The sequence below is a fragment of the Maniola hyperantus genome, chromosome 12 (genome assembly GCF_902806685.2).
Source record: "Maniola hyperantus chromosome 12, iAphHyp1.2, whole genome shotgun sequence".
Classification (NCBI taxonomy): domain Eukaryota; kingdom Metazoa; phylum Arthropoda; class Insecta; order Lepidoptera; family Nymphalidae; genus Maniola; species Maniola hyperantus.
This window is the reverse complement of record NC_048547.1, coordinates 13106602-13134243: the sequence shown is the minus strand read 5'-3', so window position 1 is coordinate 13134243 and position 27642 is coordinate 13106602. Positions and strand designations below refer to the sequence as shown.

Genomic DNA, 27642 nt, shown 5'->3' with positions numbered 1-27642 from the left:
CTAGTATACTTGTGAATGTTAAGGCCATTAATGGAATATTTGCTCGTCTCTAAGGCGTAACACACACCTGCAGACTAGATCAAAACCGATGCGCAGTGTCTTTTGATAAAAACTCAAACCAAACATTGTTTTCTTTGGCATAGCGGTAGAAATTCGCGTGGCTCATGTTTGAATCTCTTCCGTGTTTTGTTTTAATTGCACCAATTTGAACAGTGTGTTTAAGTAAATATAGCTGAGTTAAAGAGGTTTAAAAAAAATGCTGTGCCTTGGCTCCACTTACAGACTATGCTTCTATGACGGTCTATTACTCCAGTCCACTCCATAGGTATGCGTTGGTCCTAACTCGTTAAAAGGGCACGTAAAAAGATTTTTTATGGTCTGCCGCGTCAGCATCACGCAATCTGGATCCGACATATACCATCAAATGCTATTCAAGAGGAAAGGGGTGACACCCTCCCACGCACATATCTTCATTGAAGTGGGAGCTGAGTTATTCATGCACTTTGTGTTAGCTTTTGCTTACGCACGACAGTTTGTTCCTTCCTTTTATTAGTTCATCAAAGCTATACACTTCACTTCCTTCATTCAGCCTACTTCATAAAAACAGGAGGTTCACAATAATTCGGCGCGTATTTTTTTTGTACGGATGTAACTTAATATTTACATCAGACCTAAACTACCTACTTTAGAAAAATCTTTTTTATTTAAAAAGGTGTTTTCAGTTTCTATATTTTATAAAACTTTGGTGACGATCTGACTAGATCTGATCCGGAAGACAGAACTATTAATCAGTGGGATAGTGTATTAATAGTATATGTACCTACCCACATTTACATAAGAGTATCAACGTATGCTAAATATCTTTTTTAATGTTTTTATCTGCAATATTTAGTGAAGTCTTACATCATCTTATTTAATTTTGGCCACAACATAATATCCTTAGATTGCAATCGTTATGTTATATTTCGTAATCCACAATGTGTGCCGGAATAGTTGTGCCATAAACCCCTTTCATTCCATAACCCTCAACACGACACGATATTACCCCTCGTAATTATCATGGGGTTTTACGTAGGGTGCGGTTTTCCTTTAGGTACAATTTACAAAGTTTTTTTTGTGATTTTTGAGTCTTTGTCATCGAAAATTCTTTTGATGTCGGTTTTAGTATTTATTCCTTCAATTTGTTTACTCGTATCGTTTTCTTGTTATTTTTTTAATAAGTTTTTCGGAGACGTCTCAAGGATGTCAAGTTATGGGTCTGTATGTTTTGACCATGAAAAAGTAGCAGATGTATAGACGCACTTACGCATTTTTTTGCGTAAAAGTCTTAAAGAACGACAAATTAGTGTCACTGTTTAGTGTTAGTATGAGTTATAATAATTAGGTTTCTTTTCATTGTTTCAGTTTACTGCGTGGGTGGATGCCGTAATCTTCGTGTTTAGCCTCGAAAACGACGTCAGCTACAACACCGTTTCAAATTACTTCAATAAGATGTCTCATTATCGGAATTCAGCTGAAATTCCTATCATATTAGTTGGGACTCAAGGTGACTGACTATACTTGCTAATAGAGAGACTTTTAATAAACCTAAAATCTATTATGGATTTCAACGGAATTTTTGAATCCTAAAAGTAGTTCTAGGTCATTTTCTTTGTGTGATCAATGGATTTCTTTGTAGCTACCTAGATAGAATGTAAAATTGGATTTAAAGATTAAAAGAAATGAGTTCAAGATATCAATTTACATTCAGTAGGTATATTGGAGTTTTACATTTCTGTTTTATCTTTTACATTAATTTTATGCTGATGTAATCATAACAATATGGGGTTTAATTTCAACTGACTTTGACCTAAAAGTGAAAGTTATTATTGATTTTTTAACACACCATCACTGTGTATCACTTTATAAATTACATTACGTTAGAAATAATATTAGAAAATTATGTGGCGATCAATTGCCATAATTTAATTCCGCTCGATGTTTCTGATAGAGTGTTTCCTATTTAATGATTGGTTACTCTTCCAGATGCCATAAGTGAAAGCAGTCCGCGCGTGGTGGACGACAACCGAGCTCGTAAACTGTCGAATGAACTACGAAGGTGTTCTTACTACGAGACGTGTGCGACGTATGGCTTGAACGTTGAACGGGTATTTCAAGATGGTATGTGATCTGATGAAAATTATACTACCATCCATATTATTTATCTATACCTACTTTTATTGTTAGTTACTTGTAGAATTGTTGTAGGTACCGGAATAATTAACAGTAACTGGTACCGATTATTTGTTCCTAATAACTGAGCTACCTAAATACATAAAATTAACAAAAACCTACGTACACGGGTACTTTTCTATGCTTATTTATATCCAGCTGGTTTGTTTTACTTTTCAGTAGTAACTATCTGAGAAAAATTACGGTCTTTAAATAAATTTAAATCATCCTTACTAATATGTGCTAATACATATTATTATAAATGCGAAAGTGGGTCTGTATGTCTACTAGCTTTTCACGATTCATCCGTTTAGCCGATTTTGATGAAATTTGGTACCTACAGGGATAGCTTGCATCTCGGGGATGGGGAGAATATTTTTATCCCAGAAAATCAAAGAGTTCCCACGGGACTTCCAAAAATTCCAAAACCTAAATCCACTTTGACGAAGTCACGGGCTTGTCGCTGGCATCAATCAGCTAGTATAGAGGCTCTGAAATTAGGTTTGCTTAACTATATCAAGACTATAATTTATAATTTAATTTGAAAGTTGTTATGAATAAGTATAATAAATAACATAGTTTGGAATTCGGATCTGCCAGTGAATCAATTTACGCCCAATTAATTCATTCAACTCTATGATTATCATCGCATTCCATCCATTACATAACATTGTTTTTACACCGAATACGACTTGCACTCGTTTCGCGTGACGCTACAGCCTGCGTGATGATATCGGATAGGATAGCTGTGCCCTGTTTATCAAACATTACAAGTCTACAAGCTCACAAGTTACAAGTTACAAGAACTTTTTACAAACTCTTGTAAAGTATGTTTATCAAATAATTTCACAAGACTTGTAGGATTTTACAAGACTTGTAGAACTTGTATTTTTAATTTATACACTTTATTTTTGCTAAATTACAAAATAATTTTTCAACCGTAATAAATGTCGATAAAATAGAAATTACGGTACCATAACTAGTCAAGTTATTGTTAAAAATAAAACTTTTTTTCAAATTATTTAATTTTGTGTTAAATAACCTATTTGTAAAACCTATTGCTTCTTATTTTATTTACCTACCTACTTTTATTTATTCTATTTCGGTACCTACACCAACAGGAAGTACCTATACTATACATTATTTTTCATGAATTAAGGTTAGAATTAAAATTTGGAAAAATAGATAGACTTTAAAAATTTTCGCTATTCGAATTACTTACATCGCAAAAAATGGCAAAATCTGATGCGAAAGTTACAATTATTCTTCAATTAAGTAATTCGTGACAAAAAAGATATTTTATTTGGCGCATTTACTGATAAATTATCTAAAGACCAAAAAATAGCAGAGTGGAAAGAGATACTATTGCTATGTCAGTCGCTTGGACGGTTGGACTTGTATCTGCCGAAAAAGATTATGCCAGCATACTCGTATGTACATGAGACACGTTTTGGTCAAATTTAAGAAGAGCAACATTGATAAGTTTAATAAAATTACACCTTTGAATTATTTTATAGTTATTTTACCTATTTACTACTAGGTACTAGATAATTTAATTATTCTTTTATACAATATCATACTTGCATACAACTTGTAAAATAAATTAAGAGTCAACAGAGGCTCTCCAACTTTTTCGTTACAAGTTACAAGCTACAAGCTACAAAGGCATTTTTGATGAACAAAACCACAAATACAAGTGTGAAAAACACTTGTATTACAAGTGATATTACTCGTAGCTTGTAGTTTACAAGTGTAGTTTTGATAAACGCATTCTTGTAAAAATGCACAAATTTAAGGTACGGACAGACGTGCTCAAAAAAAGCGTGCTTTTATGCTAGCTTAATGTTAGCATGCTCATGCAACTGTTCACATTTGCCAGCAATAAGCATGCTTAAATAAACTGTAGAGTTATATGTTGTATGTTGTACTGAGTACATGCTAATAAGCAAACCCTGTTCAGACGCGCTCGGAGCACGCCCCCTTCTACCCGCGCCTCAGGTAGCATGCTCGAAAATCAAACGTCGGTTGATTTTTGAGCATGCTCGAAATAAGCATGCTCATTACATGACACACGTGCTACTAATGAGCACTTGCTCAATAAAAGCATGCTTTCGTGCTAGTAATGAGCACGTCTGTCCGTACCTTTACAAGAGAAACGCTTGTAATACAAGACTTGTAACGTTTGATAAACAGGGCACTGGTGGTTGATATTTTGTTTGCCGCGTGGGGATACTCGCGTCGCGCAGTGGTAACACCGGCGCCTGGCTGTGCGGTCGTTGTCATGCGCTTGTCTTTCATTCGGTCAATTCGTTCCGCATTGTTTACGATTTTTTTGACATTCCTCGTACGCCGGTGAAGTGAAAAGTGTTGGTTTGTGTGTTAATTTTCCAAGTTTTTAAAGTTTCACGCGCAAATATTACGTGTTTCTGAATGGCGAAATGGATAAAACCATCATTTTCAAGTCGAACATGTCGCCTATATCGAGTTTGAGGCGTCGGAGTTCGTGCTACAATATACAAAGAGCTGAGGCACGCGATCGTCGAAAATCGGCTAAATTTGAATGTGTGTTGATCATTATTCTTTACCGAACGTTATTTACCGTTTAGGATTGTATTGTTTTTGTGTTTTGAATCGAAATTACGAACTTACGAGTATTTATTTACATAGCGAGCGTGTTTTTTTTAGTATACATGGTGTTTTTTACAGCGTGCCAGAAGATCGTTGGTACAAGACTGTCAGCATCATCCCAATGCCTTTCTGGGGGTTCGAGGCCCGTGACTCCTCAGCCTTTAGCAAATTCACCAAGTCACAATCATTCCACATTCCTTTATAAGGTAAGATATTTGAATTTAAGTACTGCATTATATGCTTCAGTGAAGCTTAATTTAGTGAATTTGGTTTTAAATATATGTTGTACGGAAATCTACTATTTCAGATTTTAATAGCCTGATAATTATGTTTTTAGTAGAGTTTTATTTATCAGTAACTATCATACAAATTGAATTAAAATTAATTTGTATGCTGCATTTCTACCTTTTTCTAAACTGCTATGGCTAGTAGTTTTACTTTGTGTTGTGTGCAATAAAGTGTAAAATAAAAATAAATAAATAAATATACCTACTTAATTCTAGACACAGATATTTTGTAAAGGCTCAGAAAGGCAAGAACCAAGAACTGTAAAACTATTTAAGTATAACAAAACGAAATTTTTTCTGTTTAATACTAAATCAAGATTAACCTTAGTATCATAATAAATAAATAAATCAAATAAAATATTTTTATTCAAAGCAACTATGGCTCAATTTGCTAGTAGATACTCACTTAAAAACTAATTATTAAATTCTTAACTAAATGGTATTGTGCCTGATTCCTGCATCGTCTCCTAAATAGTTATGCAGACTTCTAAACCATACTTATTACAAAGTCCAAAGGATGAATGTCCAATGGAGAAGGAGTACAAAGGATTTGAGCTAGGTGAGTCAGGGAGGTACCACCTTAACGGACGCACAACAGACGGAAATGTTTAAGTGCGGAAACCAGCCCAGAGCGAAGAAAGAAAGACCGTAACGGGCTAATTAGGATCCTAGCTGTACTATAATATTTATTACATGTTCCTAAATCTTACTAAGAACTTCTTCTTCTTTTATTAATTATTTTTTATATTATTAACTTACATGAAACAGTTTTAATTTTAATTGATCAAAATATGGCCAATTTTTTTCTACAAAATTTCTCTTTTCTACAAAAGGCCTTATCATTTAAGTAAGAACTATAAATATTACTTCAATCATAATAATTCATAGAAACCTAGATTACAGATTAGGCAATAAAAGATTATTCACAACTTAGCGATGAACTGAATCATATCTGATAACTTGGTAATTTTGTGTCATTTCTTTAAAAAAACTCTTATCTCAAATCTTTTTATATACTATATAAAATGATAATAATACTCAATAACTTTACTATGTATATGATTTGATTTTGATTACTCATAATTCTTTTGAATACTTGTGCATATAAGTTCAAACTTTGATTCCCAGTTAAGGTAAGTTATAATAATCTTTCTAAACACAACCTTTCAGGAATTATAGCTAGATAGATTAAAAGTATAAGATTATTATTTGTATGAAAATAAATTTCATTTCAAAACAATAATTACAATAGCTAGTAAGTATACGAAAAGAAATTTTAATATTACATACTTTGTTATATTTTTCAAATTTGTTTTGAAAATAAGATAAAAAAATCCAAAATTATAAATAAAGTGAATGCAAGCAGGCAGAGGGATTAAGATAAGGATTAGCTTAAATTTTACTGTTATCAAATCATATCATAAATAAATGAGTTTATCATTATGTAATTAGTGATTTCAAAACATTAATACAAATAATCTATGTATCTAATTTATACATCTCTTAGTGATAATCACTACTATAGTAATTGTTTGATTGTTTGTTTGTTTGTCTGTTGGTTTGTCTATATACTTGTCTTCTCTCTGTGGATGGAGATAACGACATGATAATGCACAAAATGAAATGTCACTCATTAAACTACTTTGTTTCCAGGATTCCCTTCCTCGCGGTCACCACACACTATCGTCTTCATCCCACCACCTTCACAGAGGCGCGTCATCCTTCGACGCATCATCCAACAGCAGTGGGATATCCTCCACGCACGTCGTCGAAATACACAGCACCAACGGCTCTGACACCTCCTCCAGATGGGGGAACTCCCTAGGCAGCCATGGCTCCTCCTCAGGCCTCGTCTCCATAGCAACGGAGAACAACAACGTCAAATTCACCGCGCCACACTGTTTAGACAACCTCCAAACTTCCAAAGACGCCAAAGACCTCCCAACTCCCTCATCAACCCCTACAACGTCAAGGAAATCAAGAAGAAGATCGAATTTGTTCACGCCGTCAAAGAAAGGGGATGATAGACTAAAGAATGGGGAGCTGGGGTCTGGAAGGGCAATACCTTTGAAGCAGGGTTACTTGTATAAGAAGAGTAGTAAAGCACTGAATAAGGAGTGGAAGAAGAAGTATGTGACGCTATGCGATGATGGCAGGTTGACTTATCATCCTAGTTTACATGTGAGTCAACTGTTTCCTATTTTAATGTAATATTAGCTCTTTCAAGTGGTAACAGGTCTGTTTATTAACCGACTTCAAAAAAAGGAGGAGGTTCTCAATTCGTCGGAATCTTTTTCTTTTTAAAATTACTAAAAAAGGACGGAACATGAATTTTTCATTTAAGGACTAAATTTTAGTGCACGCTACGATTTTAAACCATAGGCTCGCGACTGCCAGCTAAAGTCAGGAGGTTTGACGGCTCTAAATTAAATTTAAAACTGTCAAACTGTGTCTGTCCTTTTCATATTACATTAGTAAGAAGAGGATGCAAATACTCTAAATTTTAGGTGTGCTCAGAATCAGCTATGTGACAAAGACTTTTTTTAAATTACAGGATTACATGGAAGACGTAAACGGCAAAGAGATATCACTGCAGTACGTAACGGTTAAGGTGCCAGGACAGAAGCCCCGAGGGTCCAAGTCCATCATCACAACAGTTCCCGGGTACAATGGGTACACGAGTATGGACATACACGACAGCATTGGTGGGTTATCATTAGGTGAGTTAACACTTTAATACGTACCGCATTCTTCATATGAATTTTACGCAGCAGCATATAGGAATCCTCAATTCCAGCAATTCGCAAGTTTGCACTCGACGCGTAGTTCAGAGTATCCATAAAGATTGGATTGACGACGACTGACACCTTTTTTAGTTAGAAGATTGAAAGAAGGTAGAACTGACCTTGTATTCTACTCAGACATCTGTGTCTATCTCTAAGTATTCGTCCGTTTTTTCCCCAGGTTACAAAGACAAGCCAACGCGAGCGACGGACAAAGCCCTGCTATCAGCATTTGACACAATGAAGGAACCAGCTTCGAGTAGACAATCGTTAGCCTCTGAGGTGGACATCTGTGCTAGCAACGGCACGGATAAGGACACGCCTCATGTCAAAAAGCGGCATCGGAGGATGAAGAGCAGTGGGGTGAAGAAGGATGGAGATGAAGGTAAGATAATGTTATAGAATAGAATAGAATAGAATATATTTTTATTCAAGTAAACTTTTACAAGTGCTTTTGAATCGTCAACTCGTTTAATTTACCACTGGTTCGGAATGCCGTTTCTACCGAGAAGAACCCACATGAAACTCGGCGGTTGCTCTCTTCAAAAGATCAATTTACAATATTATTATACCATATTATGTTAATATGCAGTATTAACATATTCATACAGGAGTAATGAGAAGATGCATGAGGTACCATCTTATGGTACGTATTGGTGCTTAAACCTTTACCGCACCGCGCGTTAACTTTCCCGAAACACTCAAAATAGCAACGTCTTGTTTTACTTGACTTCTTCGTATTAGGTTGGACCAGATCGCAGCGGACCAGACTGGTTCGGTCCAGTCCAGTCCATTCCAATCCGGTCCAATCCACTTCAGTCCGGTTAAAATTACTTTCACCGAAAAATTCTACGTGGGATGCCTGATTTTTTTTTAATAATTGATATATTCTAATTGGTTTATAGATGCAGAAAGTGCAACGTCGTGCGAGTTCACGATAGTCAGTTTGGACGGGAAAAGATGGCGGTGGGAGGTTGGCGCGGGAGGCACGCCGGCTGCGTCGGCCGCTGAAAGGGATGCTTGGGTCGCCGCTGTGGAGGCGCAGATACTGGCTTCACTACAGGGCAGGGTGAGTTGGGGACATAGTATGAGGTTACTAGATCAATGTAAAGCGTCAGGGGAGTTTGGGGAGATGGTATAGCAAGTTAGTTTAACGGGAAATAATGGCGGTGGGAGGTGGGCGCGGGAGGCACGCCGGCCGCGTCGACCGCTGAAAGGGATGCTTGGGTCGCCGCTGTGGAGGCCCAGATACTGGCTTCACTGCAGGGCAGGGTGAGTTGGACAACGGAGTGGGTTATTTAGATCAATGTTTAGACAAGGTAGTTTGGAGAGATAGTTATATCAATAGTAGTAGTAGTAGTTTATCAAGTAATACAAGTTAGTTTTAACGGAAAGAGATGGCGGTGGAAGGTGCTCGTGGTATTACTTATTTAAATTTGTACATAATTGATGATTAATTTTTTAAATCTACATACAATTGATGATTAATTATTTACATTTGTACACAATTGATGATTAATTATTTAAATTTTGTACACAATTGATGGTTAATTATTTTAAATTGTACACAATTGATGATTAATTATTTATATTTGTACACAATTAATGATTAATTATTTAAAATTGTACACAATTGATGATTAATTATTTCAATTTTGTACACATTTGATGATTAATTATTTCAATTTGTACACAATTTATGATTAATTATTTAAATTATAATATAATATTTAAATTTAAAAATAATTAATCACAATTTGTGTACAACAAGTTGTGATTAACAATTTGAACACAATTGATGATTAATTTTTTAATTTGTACATAATTGATGATTAATTATTTAAATTTGTACACAATCGATGATTAATTATTTAAATTTCGTGTCCACAGACGTCCCGGCAGCCCGTGCCGACGGGCGCCAACTCGACGGGCGACGTGCGCGCCACCTACTACATACGCAGGGTCAAGGGGAATGACAAGTGCTGTGACTGTGGGGCGCAGGGTGAGACTATAATTATAATTAAATAACGCTCGAGTAAAACGGCGACAGATTCTGCGACATCGACGAGAGGTGGGGCAGAAGCCTTTCATTCAATTATTTCTATGGTGCCGTCTTGTTGATCATCCCTACTGTCGTTCAGGAGGGTAGCATATAAATAAATGCATATGTATCATCGCTTCGCTCCCGTCCCGCTCACCGTTGACATCGAAGTCGTGGCCTGGCCTGAGGGAGCGTTCTGCGGGTGTTATGGATATTTGCATACGCATCCGCGGATGTGAACTTCTAATAATCCGCATCCGCTCCAGATCAAAATATTGGTATCCGTAACAACAATGATTTGTGTATCCTAATTAATATGAGTGTGACCTGTATTCCAGACCCCGACTGGGCGAGCCTGAACCTGGGCGTGCTGATATGCATCGAGTGCTCGGGCGTGCACCGCAACCTCGGCTCGCACATCTCGCGCGTGCGCTCGCTCGACCTCGACGAGTGGCCGTGAGTACCACAGAATCTAAATATATAAAAGGAAAAGGTGACTGACTGACTGATCTATCAACGCACAGCTCAAACTACTGGACGGATCGGGCTGAAATTTGGCATGTAGATAGCTATTATGACGTAGGCGTCCGCTAAGAAAGGATTTTGGAAAATTCAACCCCTAAGGGGGTGAAATAGGGGTTTGAAATTTGTGTAGTCGACGCGGACGAAGTCGCGAGCATAAGCTAGTCTAAATATATAAAAGGAAAAGGTGACTGACTGACTGATCTATCAACGCACAGCTCAAACTACTGGACGGATCGGGCTGAAGTTTGGCATGCAGATAGCTATTATAACTTAGGCACCCCCTAAGAAAGGATTTTTGAAAATTCAACCTCTAAGGGGGTGAAATAGGGGTTTGAAATTTGTGTAGTCCACGCGAACGAAGTCGCGAGCATAAGCTTGTACTTAATAATATAAGTCCGCGCCAATTAAATACTCGTTCTTGAACTTAAGCACGCGAGGGAGTTCAACACAGCAGCGCGTGCGCCGCGCCCCGCGTTCGCCGTCTGCATTAGTGTGAGTGCTACGTTCATGCACAGTACACGAGCGCGTGGAAAAATACCTGCGCGAGCTCGCACTTGCATCTTAGGTCAGACACGACTATTTAACTGCAGGGCACTATGTACACTATAGTCTGTGATCGGACTGGATTGGACTGGACTGATGTAGTCTGGTTCAGTCCAGTCTGCTCAAAATTACTTTCACTAAAGGCGTAGAAGCTTCGCTTCTGTCGAGCCTTTCCCGAAGCCTGATTTTTGTCCTGTCATTAACTGAGTGATTTAATAGGAATATTCTTGCTAAATGTATTATTTAGTAATCATAGAGAAATCATAAAGGGTAGGTTTATTTATGATATTTGCTTGATTGATTTTTTAGGCAACATCCTAATAGATACTAGCTTATGATCGCTACTTTGTCCGCGTGGACTACAAAAATTTCAAACCCCTATTTTACCCCTTTAGGGGTTCAAAAATCCTTTCTTATCCTTTTGGATGTCTACGTTATAATAGCTACTATCTGCATGCCAAATTTCAGTCCGATCCGTCCAGTAGTTTGAGCTGTGCGTTGATAGATCAGTCAGTCAGTCAGTCAATCGGGCAGTCAGCAATTTTCCTTTTTTTATAATATATATTGCTAATGTATGATTTTGTTTCCAGGTTGGGTCACGTGAGCGTAATGGTGACGATGGGCAACTCGCTCGCCAACTCGATATGGGAGGCCGACCTGCGCGGACACATCAAACCCATCGCGACCTCCACCAGGGAAGAGAAGGAACGGTAAGTTATATTTCTTTCTTGCCAAAATCTTGCCTTTTTGAAGCGAAGCTCATTATTAATGGTGGCGATGGGCAACTCGCTCGCCAACGCGATATGGGAGGCCGACCTGCGCGGACACATCAAACCCATCGCGACCTCCACCAGGGAAGAGAAGGAACGGTAAGTTATATTTCTTTCTTGCCAAAATCTTGCCTTTTTGAAGCGAAGCTCATTATTAATGGTGGCGATGGGCAACTCGCTCGCCAACTCGATATGGGAGGCCGACCTGCGCGGACACATCAAACCCATCGCGACCTCCACCAGGGAAGAGAAGGAACGGTAAGTTATATTTCTTTCTTGCCAAAATCTTGCCTTTTTGAAGCGAAGCTCATTATTAATGGTGGCGATGGGCAACTCGCTCGCCAACGCGATATGGGAGGCCGACCTGCGCGGACACATCAAACCCATCGCGACCTCCACCAGGGAAGAGAAGGAACGGTAAGTTATATTTCTTTCTTGCCAAAATCTTGCCTTTTTGAAGCGAAGCTCATTATTAATGGTGGCGATGGGCAACTCGCTCGCCAACGCGATATGGGAGGCCGACCTGCGCGGACACATCAAACCCATCGCGACCTCCACCAGGGAAGAGAAGGAACGGTAAGTTATATTTCTTTCTTGCCAAAATCTTGCCTTTTTGAAGCGAAGCTCATTATTAATGGTGGCGATGGGCAACTCGCTCGCCAACTCGATATGGGAGGCCGACCTGCGCGGACACATCAAACCCATCGCGACCTCCACCAGGGAAGAGAAGGAACGGTAAGTTATATTTCTTTCTTGCCAAAATCTTGCCTTTTTGAAGCGAAGCTCATTATTAATGGTGGCGATGGGCAACTCGCTCGCCAACGCGATATGGGAGGCTGACCTGCGCGGACACATCAAACTCATCGTGACCTCCACCAGGGAGGGAGGGGAAGGAATGGTAAGTTATGTTTCCTTCATGCCAAAATCTTCAACCCTAACTACGGGGCCAGTTTGGGTAATTCCCTCGTCCCGCACTTACCGCACGATTGCTTTATCTAAACGACTTCGTCGAACTTCTGTAATACTATTACTACTTTGTGGTCACACTATTTTTTTTTGTATTCTAGATGGATACGTTTAAAATACGAGCGACGAGCGTTCCTGTCATGCGAGCCGGCGGTATCAGGGGGATCGGGGGGTGAGGCTCTAAGAGCGGCAGGGGCGAGGGGGGGCGTGGGTACTCTAGCGAGGCTACTGGCTGCGCCCCCACCACGCGCACCCGCGCCCGTCGAACGGGCACTAGCGCTGAGAGCTGCGGCCGCCGCGGGGCATCTGGCGGCTGCACAGCTGCTGATATGGGTGAGTAAGAGAGAAGAGGAGAGTAAGATAGAAAGAGAAAGATATTGTTTGAAGTATGAGCGGTGAGCGTTCCTGTCATGCGAGCCGGCGGTATCAGGGGGATCGGGGGGTGAAGCTCTAAGAGCGGCAGGGGCGAGGGGGGGCGTGGGTACTCTAGCGAGGCTATTGGCCGCGCCCCCACCACGCGCGCCCGCCCCCGTCGAACGGGCACTAGCGCTGAGAGCTGCGGCCGCCGCGGGGCATCTGGCGGCTGCACAGCTGCTGATATGGGTGAGTGACAGAGAGAGAGAGAGATGACGAGTGAGAAGGAAAGAGAGAGATGGATGTTGTTTGAAGTACGAGCGTCAAGCTACGGTTGATGCGGGGCTTTTGGCGGCTGCGCTGCTGCTGATATGGGTGAGTAAGAGAGAGGAGGAGAGTAAAATAGAAAGAGAAAGATATTGTTTGAAGTATAAGCGATAAGCGTTTCTCTCATGCGAGCCAGCGGTATCAGGCGGTTCGGGGGGTGAAGCTTTGAGAGCAGCGGAAGCGATTGGGGCCGAGGGTACGCTACAGTGGCTATGGGTGAATGACAGGAAGAAAGAAGAAAGGTAGTGACGAGTGAGATGGAAAAGAGAAAGTTAGATGTTGTTTGAAGTACAAGCGTCAAGCTACGGTTGGTAAGAGGCATCTGGCAGCCGCACAACTGCTGATAGGGAGAGAGGGACAGTGACAGTGTGAGAGGGAAATATCAGTAATGAGTTATAAAAAAATATTACCTACATTTGACGCTAGGTAAGCTATGAAGCGACTAGGTTTCTTTGGTTTCACGTCAGCCCTAGCCTAATATTTGACAGATGTCGAAGTCAGGATCAAACCGAGACCTTTCTCACTCTAGTTCACTATTTATTTTATTCATTTATTTGTAATCAACCCGCATTTGCTATTGCGCTGGAACCATGTCTCATTAACATCGAAATGACGTCATTTTGACGTCAGCCGAAATAAAAATATACCATCAGCTCGAAACTTCAGTCTAGTGCTGACGTCACTAAAATGGCGGCCAAGCGCATTAGCAATTTGCGGGACTTCAAAATTTAACTGACAATTTAATAGATAATTATATTTTTTCAACAGCACAACGGCAACCCGAACTTCCCCGACTCTGACGGCCACACCTGCGTGTTCTACGCGCGGGCCGCCGCCAACCACCTCTCAGGCATACCCACCCAATTCCCCAAAAACCTCCAAATCACCTGCCCCCTCCACCCAAACCCCCCCACCAGCTCCGGAACGAACTCCACTAGCTCTAGCTCCAGTGCGAAAAGTACCAAGACCCCAGAACCAGAGTGCAATTGCATCATTTTCGATCTACTAAACGCTCAGAGCGCTTCTAACGCCCTAGTAGAAATCCTAATCGGTCTACAGAATAACCAGTACATGAATAATGGTTTCGATTTCAACCAAACTCTAGGCAGGCCCTCTTTCGGACCTAATCTATCTTTGACTAATGGTAAATGTGGGAGTATTGTGTAATATAATATAATAAAATATTAAAATATACAGTCCGTACAAAATGACCCCTAACACGCCATTTTAACGATGTGTCAACTGTCATGTCAAAAATACGGTTCACCTTTAAAATAAGGACTAAAATCGTACTTTCCACATGAAATTTGACACAAAAAGTTAAAATGGCGCGTGAGAAGTTAAATTTTACGCGTTATACGTACAATTGTTGTACTTTTATTTTTTTTGTGTGTTGTCTGATGATTTGTTAGACTGTGACGTTTTACTTAAATTAATTTAAATTTATAAATTGTGTTGCTATCATATATTGTGGCTAAATTTGTTGTTCACAATGTCTGAACTAACGGACGAAATAATTAATAATAAATAATAGGGTAGTTTACCCCTTTTTGAAAAGTGTTATAATTTGATCCTAAAGTGATAATTTACTACTACTAAATTATGGTACTACTAAATAGTAGTACCATTATTTAGTAGTAACCACACCCGCCATCTTTTTAGTGACGTCACAGTCGGAATTAACATGGCGGTTACGGTATCATGCGTTTTGGATATTTGTAGAACAGATTAAAAAAAGTGAAATCTTTAAAATGAATTATAATATTCATTATATAAGTTTATAAACTGAAATTAACATTTTTCGATTGCTTATTATTGCTAATACTATCCTGTTTATACGTTTTTAGATTTTTTCTCACTCTAGTTCACTCTGGCCACTCTAAAATTTAACTGACAATTTAACACATTATTATATTTTTTCCACAGCACAAAAATACCGTGTTTTAAAAGAGATAACAATATTATGTTTTAACCTGTCATTTTAGTTTAGTTTAAAGATTGGTTAAACAGAATTAGCCACACTGTTGTGTTCAATTGTGTAAATTCATAATTATCTCGATTTTTAATTCACATTCATAATAATTATTATTATCATGAAACTTAAATTGTACTCACAAATTATTCAAGTGCTATATTACACGTTAAATTATATTCTTTTCGTCTAAAAAAGTAGAAATTTTAGTCGATTCCAACAAATCATCAGCACAGCAAAAGGTAATTTAATATAATTAAATTAATTTTGTAATTAATAATGTAATTAAATAAAAAAGTTTAATTAACGAATTTCTTTATTGATATTCGTCTGATGTTAAACAAGTTTCATCGTACATACATAGTTACCATACGTCACTACTACATAACTAAATAATAATATCAATTAATATAAAACTACTAAAAATAGTTTACCAACATAGCTTGCTATTAGTTTTTTTGAATTATTAGTTAAATATTGGGACTAATATGTATGTTAAAACAAACAACAAAGTGAATATAATGTATACATTTTGAGAAAGGACTATGCATAGTTGCTCTATGTGTCAACTGTCATGTCAAAAGTACGATTTTAGTCCTTAATCTAATGGTAAACGTACTTTTGACATGACAGTTGACATGTGTCAACTGTCAGCATAATATATGCATTATAAAGTAATCTATTGGCGAAAACATACATGAATATTCTATCCACGAACAGGTGTTAGTAGAAGGTTTTTTATTTATAGACTAGTGCTTGGCTGTAATCCGACCGTGGCAAGTGATGATGCAGCCTAAGATGGAGCGTTATTAAATGGTTCTCTCTGTTACGTAATCCCATACAAATGACAAAGACAAAAAACTCAGTGGGTGTTAACCATTTGGCCAACCAATTACAAACGAACTATTAGAGAACTACTACACTATTAGAGAACGACAGAACATTAGAGAACGAACGAAGAAAGTTTTCAAAAAATATAGTATCGTGATTCAAAATGGTTAACGCCCACTGAGATTTTTGTCTTTGTCATTTGTATGGGATAACGTAACAGAGAGATCCCTATACTAAACTTGTTTCTGTGGATAGAGTATAGTAGTGGGTCGTTGTCATTTTGACGGTCTATGCAAATTTTAATTTTTCGTTGAGGATAAATTCTCGCCGCGTAGTCGTATCCAATTGAATTAGAACCAATATTTAACTACGGAATTCTAAATGGTAAAAAACCTTTCTATAATAATATAGGTACAGTTATTTTGAAAGACAGCCGACTTTTGTGATCAAATATGTTTTATGTTTTTTTAAATATTTAAATATGATTGGCTATTTTAAATAAAAACCTAGTAAATGACAAATTGTTTATATTATGACAACAATAAATAATAATTAGTAATTATAAATCCTAACCTTGTAATGTATCTTTTACTAGGTTTTCTTTAAAGTATTTTATATTGTACATATTAATGGTTTATTAAGTATATTATGTAGCATACACACAATAATTAATTATTATATTAATGTGGTTCTCGAAGTTTGTAAAAAATATTTTGTTCTGGTTTGAAAAATGGTACAGAGGTGCTATTTTGGAAACGAAATAATTCTCCAAAATTGGGTCTTTACTTGTAACACTAATTATGCTGGACTATTATGAAACCTTATTTTAGAAAATTGAAACAAAGACCTACTATGTGCTATATTTTATAATTTTGGTGCTCATTTTTTTAAGTTTGGTGAATGCCTTTTAGGTGGTTTTGTTTTTCAATGGTGTTAATTCTTTTTTATCGAATTTATTCTAAAAATTTGAGTTTACTTAAAAGTGGCGGGTCTAACTAAACCGATTAATTTTGTAATATAGAGACGTAATATATTATCATAATTAGAAAAAAAATTACTATGAATATAAGTTTTATAATTAGATAATTATTATTAATCGTAATTTGAAAAATATGATGTGTCATATTTATTTTGTTTTCACGAACGTCCAGTGTCAATGTTTTAGAAGCTGAGTACCGCAGATTTTCAAATAAGATAATGGAAATGGTATCTCTTGTTTTTGAATACCGGGACAGCGCATCGCCAATTTATATTAATTTCACATATAGAAAAGTTCTTCCCCGGCGTCCAAAGAAACGTAAATTAAACTACATATAATGCCATATGCTAATATGTCTGTTTTATGGTAAAAATGAGGGCATACGATGCGTTGCGGCGCCGCACCGCTGTTAGTTTGAGTATTCGGTGCAACACGGGCATTGCATTGCTGCTCGCCAGAAAGTATAGCGTTTCGCCGCCCATCCCTTCCCGTCTTGTCTCTCTGGTCCCAAGCCCGTTGCGCGTGTGTTGCGGCGCCGCACGACGTCGTACCGCGTCGTGTAGCATGGTACAGTGATTTTTACTTATGATGACGTAGCGGTACTACTCAGGCTTCACACTGCCGATGCAGTGCATCGTGTGGCTTCACTCTAACGCGTACTTATGTTTCACTACACATCTGCGCGGCGACAAGACAAGACGAACTTTTACCATTTCTATATCTTTTCTGAATTCTGTGCTGGACACACTTGCAACACCCTACGCCACCCAATAACACTACCAACACGTAACGTTACAAATCAAATGGTTTATTCAAATTTATGTTTTAAATTCCATGATTTGATTTAAGCCCTCGTACACACTGACCTTTTCAACGCAATGTGAACTGGAGTGGGTGGGGTGTTACTTTACTGTTTCTAGCATTACTTGGTTTGTAATTCTTGGTTTTTGTAAATTGTCAATTTGAATCATTCAATTGTATAGGCGAATTGTTTATTAGTAATTATTATTTAAAAAATAAGTGTTTTTAATAATACTTACGCAATATATGTATTCAAAATTATGAACTTCAAGTCAGTATACCAGAAAGTACGGCAACTATCAAAAAATTATATAAATAACTATATGAACATCACAAAATATATGTGTTTTGAGCATCGGGAACTCCGAATTTATCGATATTTTTATCTATTAAATTATCTAAATGAAGGTAAAATCTGAGTTCTGTAAATATAATAAAACCTATTCAATAATTTGTTTTTGGTCCATCTACTTAATTGATTAATAAATATCTAATTATTAAAGCAATTATTCTCGATTTCTTAAATTTGATTTTGATACCTTCACGAATTTCTAAAAATAGAGTTTTTTTTTTGCATAAATGTTTCATTTTACCTTCATTCCGATACGATATCGATTCGAACGTAGATATAGAACGTTTTTTTTAACTAGATATAACAATAAATTATTGAATTAGTGTACAAGATCTCAGCTCAACGCTATCGTAGGGTAAATTTAGAGTAATTATTTAGTAGTATAAATATTATATCGTCGCTTTTTACCTAAACTCCCTTGGGGATAAACTAATTTTTTTTATACCTATTCAATTTTATATTTTCTTGGTTTTTTGACTTTAAAATTTTTGATGAACTACCTACAAATATGTTGCGTAGCTGTGCAATATAGATTCGCGTCATGGACGCTCCCGCATTCCGCGTTCTTGACGCGCAAGTGTGGCCGTACCTTAAAGATACCTACCTACGCACCTACGTTGCGTTACGCGATGCGGTGCGTCAAATATAGTTTCTATGAGTTTGTATGGAGCAAATTGCACTTGAGCGACTGATGTATATGCACAACTGTCTATGTACCTACTACGACACTGAAGACGCACCGCCGCTGGCGCGCGAGTGCAACTGCAATAATTCAGTAATAAACAGGTGTTTGCACAGCCCGGTCGTTTTACTTTATCTCATTGGCGCCGAGTGCGGGATAGGGTATGCAAGACGCGTGCAAGGAAGTTAAGACGCGGCGCTACTACTACTACGCTATATCAATTTCACATGTAGAAATGTTCTTCCCGGCGTCCAAAGCAACGTAAATTAAACTACATATAATGCCATATGCTAATATGTCTGTTTTATGGTAAAAATGAGGGCACACGATGCGTTGCGGCGCCGGAGCGGTGTCGCTGCGTCGTCTTACATAGAAATATCTGAGGCATGTCACACGATGCGTTCCGGCGCCGCACCGGACTTGCAACCACCGAGACAAGGCGGGGAGGGGTGAATGCGTTGCGACGCGACGTCGCGCGTCGTAGCGGCACCGTTTAGTTGTTCTTATTTACAGACTGTCCAACGCTGCTACGGCGCCACTGCGATATAACAACGTTGCGGCGCCGCACCACTCGTGTGCGCGCTGATACGGTGAAATCTTTGCGGTGCGGCGCCGCAACGCATCGTGTGCCCCAGTCTAATTTATATGGAGTAAGCCGCGCAGCGTAAGTGCGTTTGGACAATAAAACTATAATTCCAGACTTTTATAATATGCCAAAAAACCAAGAACTAACAAACATTCCATTTTTATCCTAAATATATAACAAAATACTTTCTTTCGACCCAAGGGACTAGTGGATGTGATATTCCTAAGATTTCCCGTATTAAGCCAAATGTACTGAACCCTTCTGTGCCTGCTCTAGGTAGTCTACGCTTTATATCAAACACCCGTTTATAGACCGGGAGATTGTGCAAATTCGCTTAAATTTTAATCCACCGACTCTTGGTCTATGATCGGTGGTTGGTAATGTAAAAATATGTACTTCTTAAAGCTGTTCGCGCATTACAGTACACGCCGCACGCGACGATAGCAACTTAAGCTTCTGTACTGAAAATTCGAATGTCGTCTTCAGTCAGCTATTTCAAAGTAGTGTGTAAAAATGCGAAAAACGAGAAATCGATGGCTCGATTTCGGACTGGGGAAATTCAGTGATTAGGAATTTCCAACATTAACTGGTCTATCAAATCGAATAGTGTCAATTTGCGTCCATATTCATATTATGAAAAGTAATGTTCATGTTTTGTTCTTCACCCATATGTTCGCGTAGAGTTCATCTGATAGAGTTGTAACTGTACAGTAGTTGTCGATACTTGCGTGAAGGTTTCTGGTATAGTACCATCAATAGGTGGCGCGTGAATCGCGCTGCAAAACAAGCCGGGCTAATATTTACTAAAAATCTGCGTCTATTATATTATTATAACTACCAAAAAGTCGAACCGAATGTCTATTATTACTTGAACCTCGACATTACTTGGTTATTGAACGCTAAACTAGAGTACGCGACAGGTCGAGTTGGCAATCGGGAAGGGAACAACAAAATACAAAAAAAAAAATTATTTGGTGGCGTCACTTTTTAACCGACTTCCAAAAAGGAGGTGGTCCTCAATACGGCCCGTTTCTTTTTAATGTATGTACTCCGATTTTTTCGGGGTTTCTAGACCGATTTGTGGTACCAAAAATGTGTTGTTTGCGTCGCGTGCGGTGCGTACTGTAATGTGCGTACATCATAATAGAATTAATGCGATAGTTATAGAGTGATTCTCAAAACGTGCATTTAGTTCTAGCGTTGTTCAAAGTACATAGTGTAAGCGCTGAAGTTGCAATCTTTTCTAAGTAATATATAAATATCGTTGCACACTTGACACTTTTAGAGCTAATACACATATTTTGAATTGCTATCTACATTTTTTGATAATAATGTCTTCTGTCCGTATCTATGTTTTTAATAGCATATTTGTAAATTTTTTTTATCACGTAAAACGTGAAAGGCACAACAAACATAGACAGAGTCGCACGGTGTCTTTCTTGACAACACCTAACGCGGTGTACTGCGTGAGCGACGAATACGACGCGACGCGACGCTTCGAACGCGATGAACGCGATGAACGCGATCAACTAAACGGCATACCGTGCTTGCGGCCTATAATATGGCAGTCTGCGGCGAGACGCAAATTACGTCGCGTCGTCGTGTCGCGTCGCGTCGTATTCGTCGCTCGCGCAGGACACCGCCTGTCTCAGGCTGAGATTTATAGAGTGCACTTTGACTTTGCTCAGACATAAGATTGAGTTCAAACGAGACAGATTTATGTGAGAGATATAGCTCTGTCTCGTTTTAAGTCAGAGTGCGCTCTATATATCTTACCCTTGTGTTGGACACCTCGCCGTCGCGCGTCGCGTCGCGCTGCTGTTGTGTGTTTTGTGCTTGTTACATTTTATTTGTGGTCGCGTTTACATAGTACGGGTACACTCTGAGTAGACTTGCCAGTAACGAAGTTCTTTAGATCAGGAAAATTATTCTGGCCTATTTTAAGTGCCAGAATTGTAAAAAAAACTTTTGTTCTCCAGTTTGATATAGGTAGAAACTTAATGCTCTTCTGGCAGAATTTTGGGCCCCGGCGAAGGGGGCGTACATGTGAACTCTATTTCCGCACTCTCATATGGGATGGCAGTCCGACACGTTCGGAGAGATAACTCTCCAGTTTGATAGAATGATTCAGTGCATTGTGGGAAGAGTAAATATATTCGTACTATGTACACGCGGCAATATCGATGTTTTCAATTTTTGTAAAGTTAATTTTGTAAATGAGGGTAATTCGTGTATATTTTAGTAATACCGAGTTCAGTATTCGAGGGTACGTTACGATTACGCCTTGTATATAACTTTACGTTATAAAACGCACCTTGTATATTTTTTTAAGCTATTTCCGGATAGTTACGTTGAAATTTTATTGATAATTTTAAATTCGTTACCCTGACTTTTGCTATTGCTGTTAACAGACGAACCAACTTAATTGGATCCAACCAGCCGACCGAGACCATAAAAAAGGATACGTCATTTGGTTTAGTTCGACTATGTCCAAGTAATCAGACTATCCAACATTTATCTGTCCGACCAATATCGAAATCGTGTCAATGTTGGCCCTCAATTTAATTACTGTCGACTGCTGAGCCTTACAAGACAGAACTACCAAATTATACCTTTCATCTTATCATATTATGTAGAAAATAACGGATTGATGATGATTAAGATTACATTTAGTGGTTTTGATAGACCGTTTGTAGGGCCGGCTAAAGCTTCTATCCAATAAAGTGGAGATGGATGGAAGATTTGCTTAATAGACCAATCAAACAACATATACATGACGTGAAATATTTACCACGTTATCTATAAAAATCTGCTGGTCGATTCCGTAAAACCTGCATCAGTCATTATTACTATCTCAATTGTTGTGATTGGCTGAATTTGTGCGATTCTTGTTGAAACAATGCATTGTAGCCAAAACTGAACGAGCGTCAACCAATCAGAGGTGATTGCGATCGCGACATTGTAGCTCTGTCATTCTACCGCAATCGAGCAGCCGATTGCTATGTTAAACATACTTACGTCTATCTTAAGTTATTTTGTGGATACCGAGTTTAATGTAAAGAAATAAATAGTATTCTAATAAATAATTTATATTAAATAGTAGGTATTCCAGCAAAGTGGTGTTGGCACCAATGAAATTGGATCGTCTGTTAACAAATCGATTTGCGAGTCTATTCACATTATTTTTAAATGTTTTTTTTTGTATATTTTTTGTGGTGGCCAAAGAGCTTAAAGTTGTAAATAGAAATAGCGCAGCTGACCCTAGCTGTACTCTGAACCTTCGTTACTGTAATTATTAAGTGATTTGTTGATGTTCTTGATCTTGTGAAAATAAAGTGGAAAATGAACGCGATGTTTTTGAGTTTTCTTTTACGAAATCCTTTGCTACCTTCGGCTGAGCGCTGAACTTATTGCAAGTCGTACCTATAACCTATGCATAAAAATTCAGATCTTATGCATATGAACCTACCTACCACTTAAAAATGCCCTATCAGGCGAACCTAATATCAGCGGTTAGCACTATTTTAGGGCCATATTATGGACCATATGGGGATTGGCAGACAATGCAATTACCAACACCGTTTTCTTCTCAAGCCTCTGATTTTTTTTAAATATTAGCCATATCAAATAACTAATATTGCCCTTTCCTCTCCAACTAAGCGTCAAGCTTGTGCTAGGAGTAGGTACGACAATAGTGCTACGGGCGGGGTCCGCACACTTACGCTATGTCGATGTACACGATTATTACGACGTAAGCGCAAGGAAAGCTCACTCTCCTTCGTGAATTGTTAGAACTATACCTACCTACTATGTAGGTATATGCAATAATGCATTACGAACGTTCCGAAGCTCGGAAATAAGCTGGCTACTCCTGCGCTCCGCCTCTGGAAGGTGCGAAAGTCATTTGTGGGAATGAGTGTAATATTTTATAATAAAATTCCACAACCAATTTTAGACTTGCCTTTACACAAGTTTAAAAAATGTGTTAAAAGTATGCTCCTAAAAAAAGCATATTATACAGTCGCAGACTATGTAAACGAAAAAAAAGCTTGGATTTGACTCGCTTCAGCAATGCACGGGGCTGCAATGGCTTGTATAGTACGGTATAATAACATTGTAAATTGAAAAATTAAAAAGAGCAACCGCCGAGTTTCTTGCTGGTTCTTCTCGGTAGGAACGGCATTCCGAACCAGTGGTAAATTAAAACTACCTGACTATTATATATATTATAAGCACTTTTAAAAAGTTTACATGAATAAAAAAACATTCTATTCTATTCTATTCGGAAATACCTGGAGCGTAATCCAATTAGAATGAACAATAGGCACCTAACAATAACAAACTTGTCCACAATGTACAACGCAACTCTGCCATCTCAACATGCTCAACTCAATTAAGTACCACACAATTTATACATTGTTGTTTGTTACCGTAGGCTGTAGATCATGCATAGGGATGGGACCCTATGTAACTAATCAGGGGCGGATAAATACCATTGCCAAAATTTTACCGTTTGCCATAACTTATTACCTATACATTGAAATTAATGTTAACGTCTCGTCATCATTATCAACCGATAGACATCCACAGCTGGACATAGGTCTCTTGTAGGGACTTCCACACGCCACGGTCTTGCGCCGCCTGAATCCAGCGGCTCCCTGCGACTCGCCAGATGTCGTCAGTCCACCTAGTGGTTGGGGTCTTCCAACGCTGCGCTTTCCGGTGTGAGGTCGCCACTCCAGCACCTTGGAACCCCAACGTCTATCGGTTTATCGAACTATGCCCTACCCATTGCCACTTCAGCTTCGCCACCCGCTGTGCTATGTCGGTCACTCTGGTTCTCCTACGGATTTCCTCATTTCTGATTTGATTACGTGGAGAAACTTCAAGCATAGCTCTCTTATAATACAGGGTGTAACCAGAACACTAGCAAAAACTTGGCGTTATTGTTATACTACCTAAGCACAATCCAATACTAATAACCATTTGCTTCATTTTGTAGTTTGAGTGATTTAGTATTTTTCAACCCTACAATGTATGGCGTACAAAACTCGGGTCAATGCTCCTCCAACGATGTTGCATTGAATCCGAATGGCCCACTTACGTAACGTTCGTTGACCTCTAGCGTCAGTCAGATGTTTTATTTGCCACTAACTGTTGCCCGCGACTTCGTCCGTGTGGAATTAGGTTTATTAAAAATCCCGTGGGACCTCTTTGATTTTTCGGGATAAAAAGTAGTCTATGTCACTCTCCAGGTCTTTATCTATACCCATGTAGAAAATCACGTCAATCCGTTGCACCGTTGCGACGTGATTAAAAGATAAACCAACAAACCAATAAAACAACAAACAAACAAACACACTTTCGCATCAATTAATAAGGGTACTGATAATATATCGGAACTTTTACAAAAAATAGGATTTTTTAGATATTTTCGCGTTTTTTGGTGTTATCATATCGAATCAGTAGCACCTGTCTTCGTTTTTGCTAGCGTTTACACCCTGTATTATTTGCTTTCAATTAAAATTATAATAGAATAAGTGGGAAACATTGTTAGCGCCAGTTATAACTCTTATTTAATATAATTATTGCGGTTGAAAGGTTTAAAGGACAAAAGGTACCTCAGGTAGGTATGAGGTGGAATATAAAGGTCAAAGGGTTAATAATAGAGCTTTGGTGTTTGGCGCAAAGGGTAGGTTCAGGTCATAATAGGTAAAATAATATACTTAATAAGGTAGGTAGGTGCTTAGCCTGTGGTAGGTATACGTGCAGCCGTGATAGTCTGGTGGTTAACGTCCTTCTATTCGGGAGGTCGGAGCGGGGGGTTCGGTCCCGGGCACGTACCGCTACCTTTTCGGAGTTACTTATGTGCGTTTTAATCAATAAATATCACGTTGAAGGAAAACTACGTGAAGAAACCTGCATGTCTGAGAGTTCTCCATAATGTTCTCAAAGGTACCTATGTGAAGTATGCCAATTCGCACTTTTTTTAAAAGAACATTAGCCATTTTTTAAATGACAAATATTCTCCTTTCCTCTCCAACTAAGCGTCAAGCTTGTGCTAGGAGTAGGTACGACAATAGTGCAACGGGTAGGGTTTGAACCGTCGACTTTTCGGTTTTTAGTCCACTCCTTTAATACCGGTTGAGCAGGAGCTATTGAGACTAAACTTGGCACTTGGATAGCGTGGTAGACTTTAGGTTTGACTTTGACTTTGACTTTGACTTTATGGTCAAACCCTTCTCACTCTGTGAGGAGACCCATGCTCTGTATTGAGCCGGCATACGTAGTAGGTACATACCTACATAGAATACACTAGTTAGAGCTACTCGTGAATGTGATATTTGCATTAGGTACAGGTACCTACAGCTATTCTCAACTGTCACCGCAATTGAATTAAGCATACAAGACTTAGTTCGTGAACATTGTTCGAGGTTTGAGCTTAGTTGTTCTGTAGCTTTAAAGTTGTAAACTTATACCACAGTACATATGTAAAGTCCCCCCGCCCATTTAAACCATTAATCATTAAGTTATTAAGTACCTATTTAATTTTACAGAAACTATCCTGACTCCTGAGGGTGGAATCTATAGAGCGCATTCTGAGTTAGCTTAGATTTATGACAGAGTTAAAACGACACAGAGCTATATCTCTCAGATAAATCTATATCGTTTTAACTCAACTCTAAGTCTGAGCAAAGTCCAAGTGCGCTCTATAGATCTCAGCCTGAGATACGTAGACTCGACTCTAAACTTTCTTTACACAATATTAATTCATCTGTTTTGATTCCATTCCATCTAATAGGTATACTAAGTTAAAGATCTGGAGAGTGGCAATAGCCTACATTTATCCCGGAAAATCAAAGAGCTCCCAGGGACAGGCACACTCAGTTTAGAAAAAAATTATATTAGAAACCTCAATATCATTTTTGAAGACCTATCCATAGATACCCCACACGTATGGGATTGATAAAAAAAAATTTTTTTAGTTTCAGTTCTAAGTATGGGGAACCCCCAAAATTTATTGTTTTTTTTCTGTTTTTGTGTGATAATCTTCGATTTTGTGTGTTCAACAAGTTTCAACAGTATAGCTCGGTATAGTTATATAGCAGTATAGTTTTGGAAAAAAGTGGCTGTGACATACGGACGGACAGACAGGCAGACAGACAGACAGACAGACATGACGAATCTATAAGGGTTCAATTTTTTGAGAGCTAAAAATGAGAGCTCTATGTAAATTGGATAAATCGTGTAAACGTGATTTCCCGCCCATGAGGAGCTAAAGTGCTTACTACACGTGTAAAAAGGGTTTCCTTAACAAATAATATTATGTGCGTAATCGCACTTTGAAAAACCAGTTTCGACGACTAAATATATGTAACGACTAGCTGACCCGCCCCGGCTTTACTCGGGTGAAATTTAGAAAATCGGGGTGGGGGTAGACTTTTCAAAAATCCTGAAATAGGTACCTACCTACGTATTTTTTTCTTTTATAACCGAAAAGCCAAATATCGATTTTTATGGAAATAACTTGAAAAATGACGAACTTTCATACAAACCCCCTATTTAACCCCCTTGGGAGTAGAATTTTTTAAAATCGTGAAACATGTATTTTTTATTCAGTGACCCGCTGGATTCAGAGGCGCGAGACGTGTGGAAGTAGCCACATGAGACCTATGTATGTGGACGTGACGTCTATCGGTAGATGATGATGATGATTCTGATGACTCTTCGATCAATAAAGTATAAAATTAGCTCGATTGGATTAAGACCCGGCCGGATTCTAACTAAAAGCCATAAAAGTTTACTAATTAGATAAAATATTATAAAAGATCACAAGTTTGTACTTACACCACAGAATATATTATAATAGTTATACGTAATTACACATTCAAAAAAACCGGCCAAGTGCGAGTCAGGCTCGCGCAATGAGGGTTCCGTACCTCAAAAGGAAAAAAGAACCGGCCAAGTGCGAGTGAGGCTCGCGCAACGAGGGTTCCGTAATAC

At 38.4% G+C, this 27642-nt stretch overlaps 1 protein-coding gene across 1 annotated transcript in view; it reads left to right on the top strand.

Moving 5' to 3' along the window:
• The window catches only part of CenG1A (Centaurin gamma 1A), a 306864-nt gene extending 283874 nt beyond the window's left edge, over positions 1–22990 (top strand). The window contains exons 4-15 of the mRNA XM_069502350.1: positions 1405–1546; positions 2026–2160; positions 4918–5045; positions 6780–7307; positions 7681–7846; positions 8091–8294; positions 8815–8978; positions 9800–9911; positions 10289–10406; positions 11609–11728; positions 12856–13087; positions 14204–22990. Of these exons, the coding sequence (XP_069358451.1) occupies positions 1405–1546; positions 2026–2160; positions 4918–5045; positions 6780–7307; positions 7681–7846; positions 8091–8294; positions 8815–8978; positions 9800–9911; positions 10289–10406; positions 11609–11728; positions 12856–13087; positions 14204–14602 (2448 nt within the window). The 3' untranslated portion in view covers positions 14603–22990. The remainder of the gene's footprint in view (positions 1–1404; positions 1547–2025; positions 2161–4917; positions 5046–6779; positions 7308–7680; positions 7847–8090; positions 8295–8814; positions 8979–9799; positions 9912–10288; positions 10407–11608; positions 11729–12855; positions 13088–14203) is intronic.
• Positions 22991–27642: the final 4652 nt, after the last annotated feature.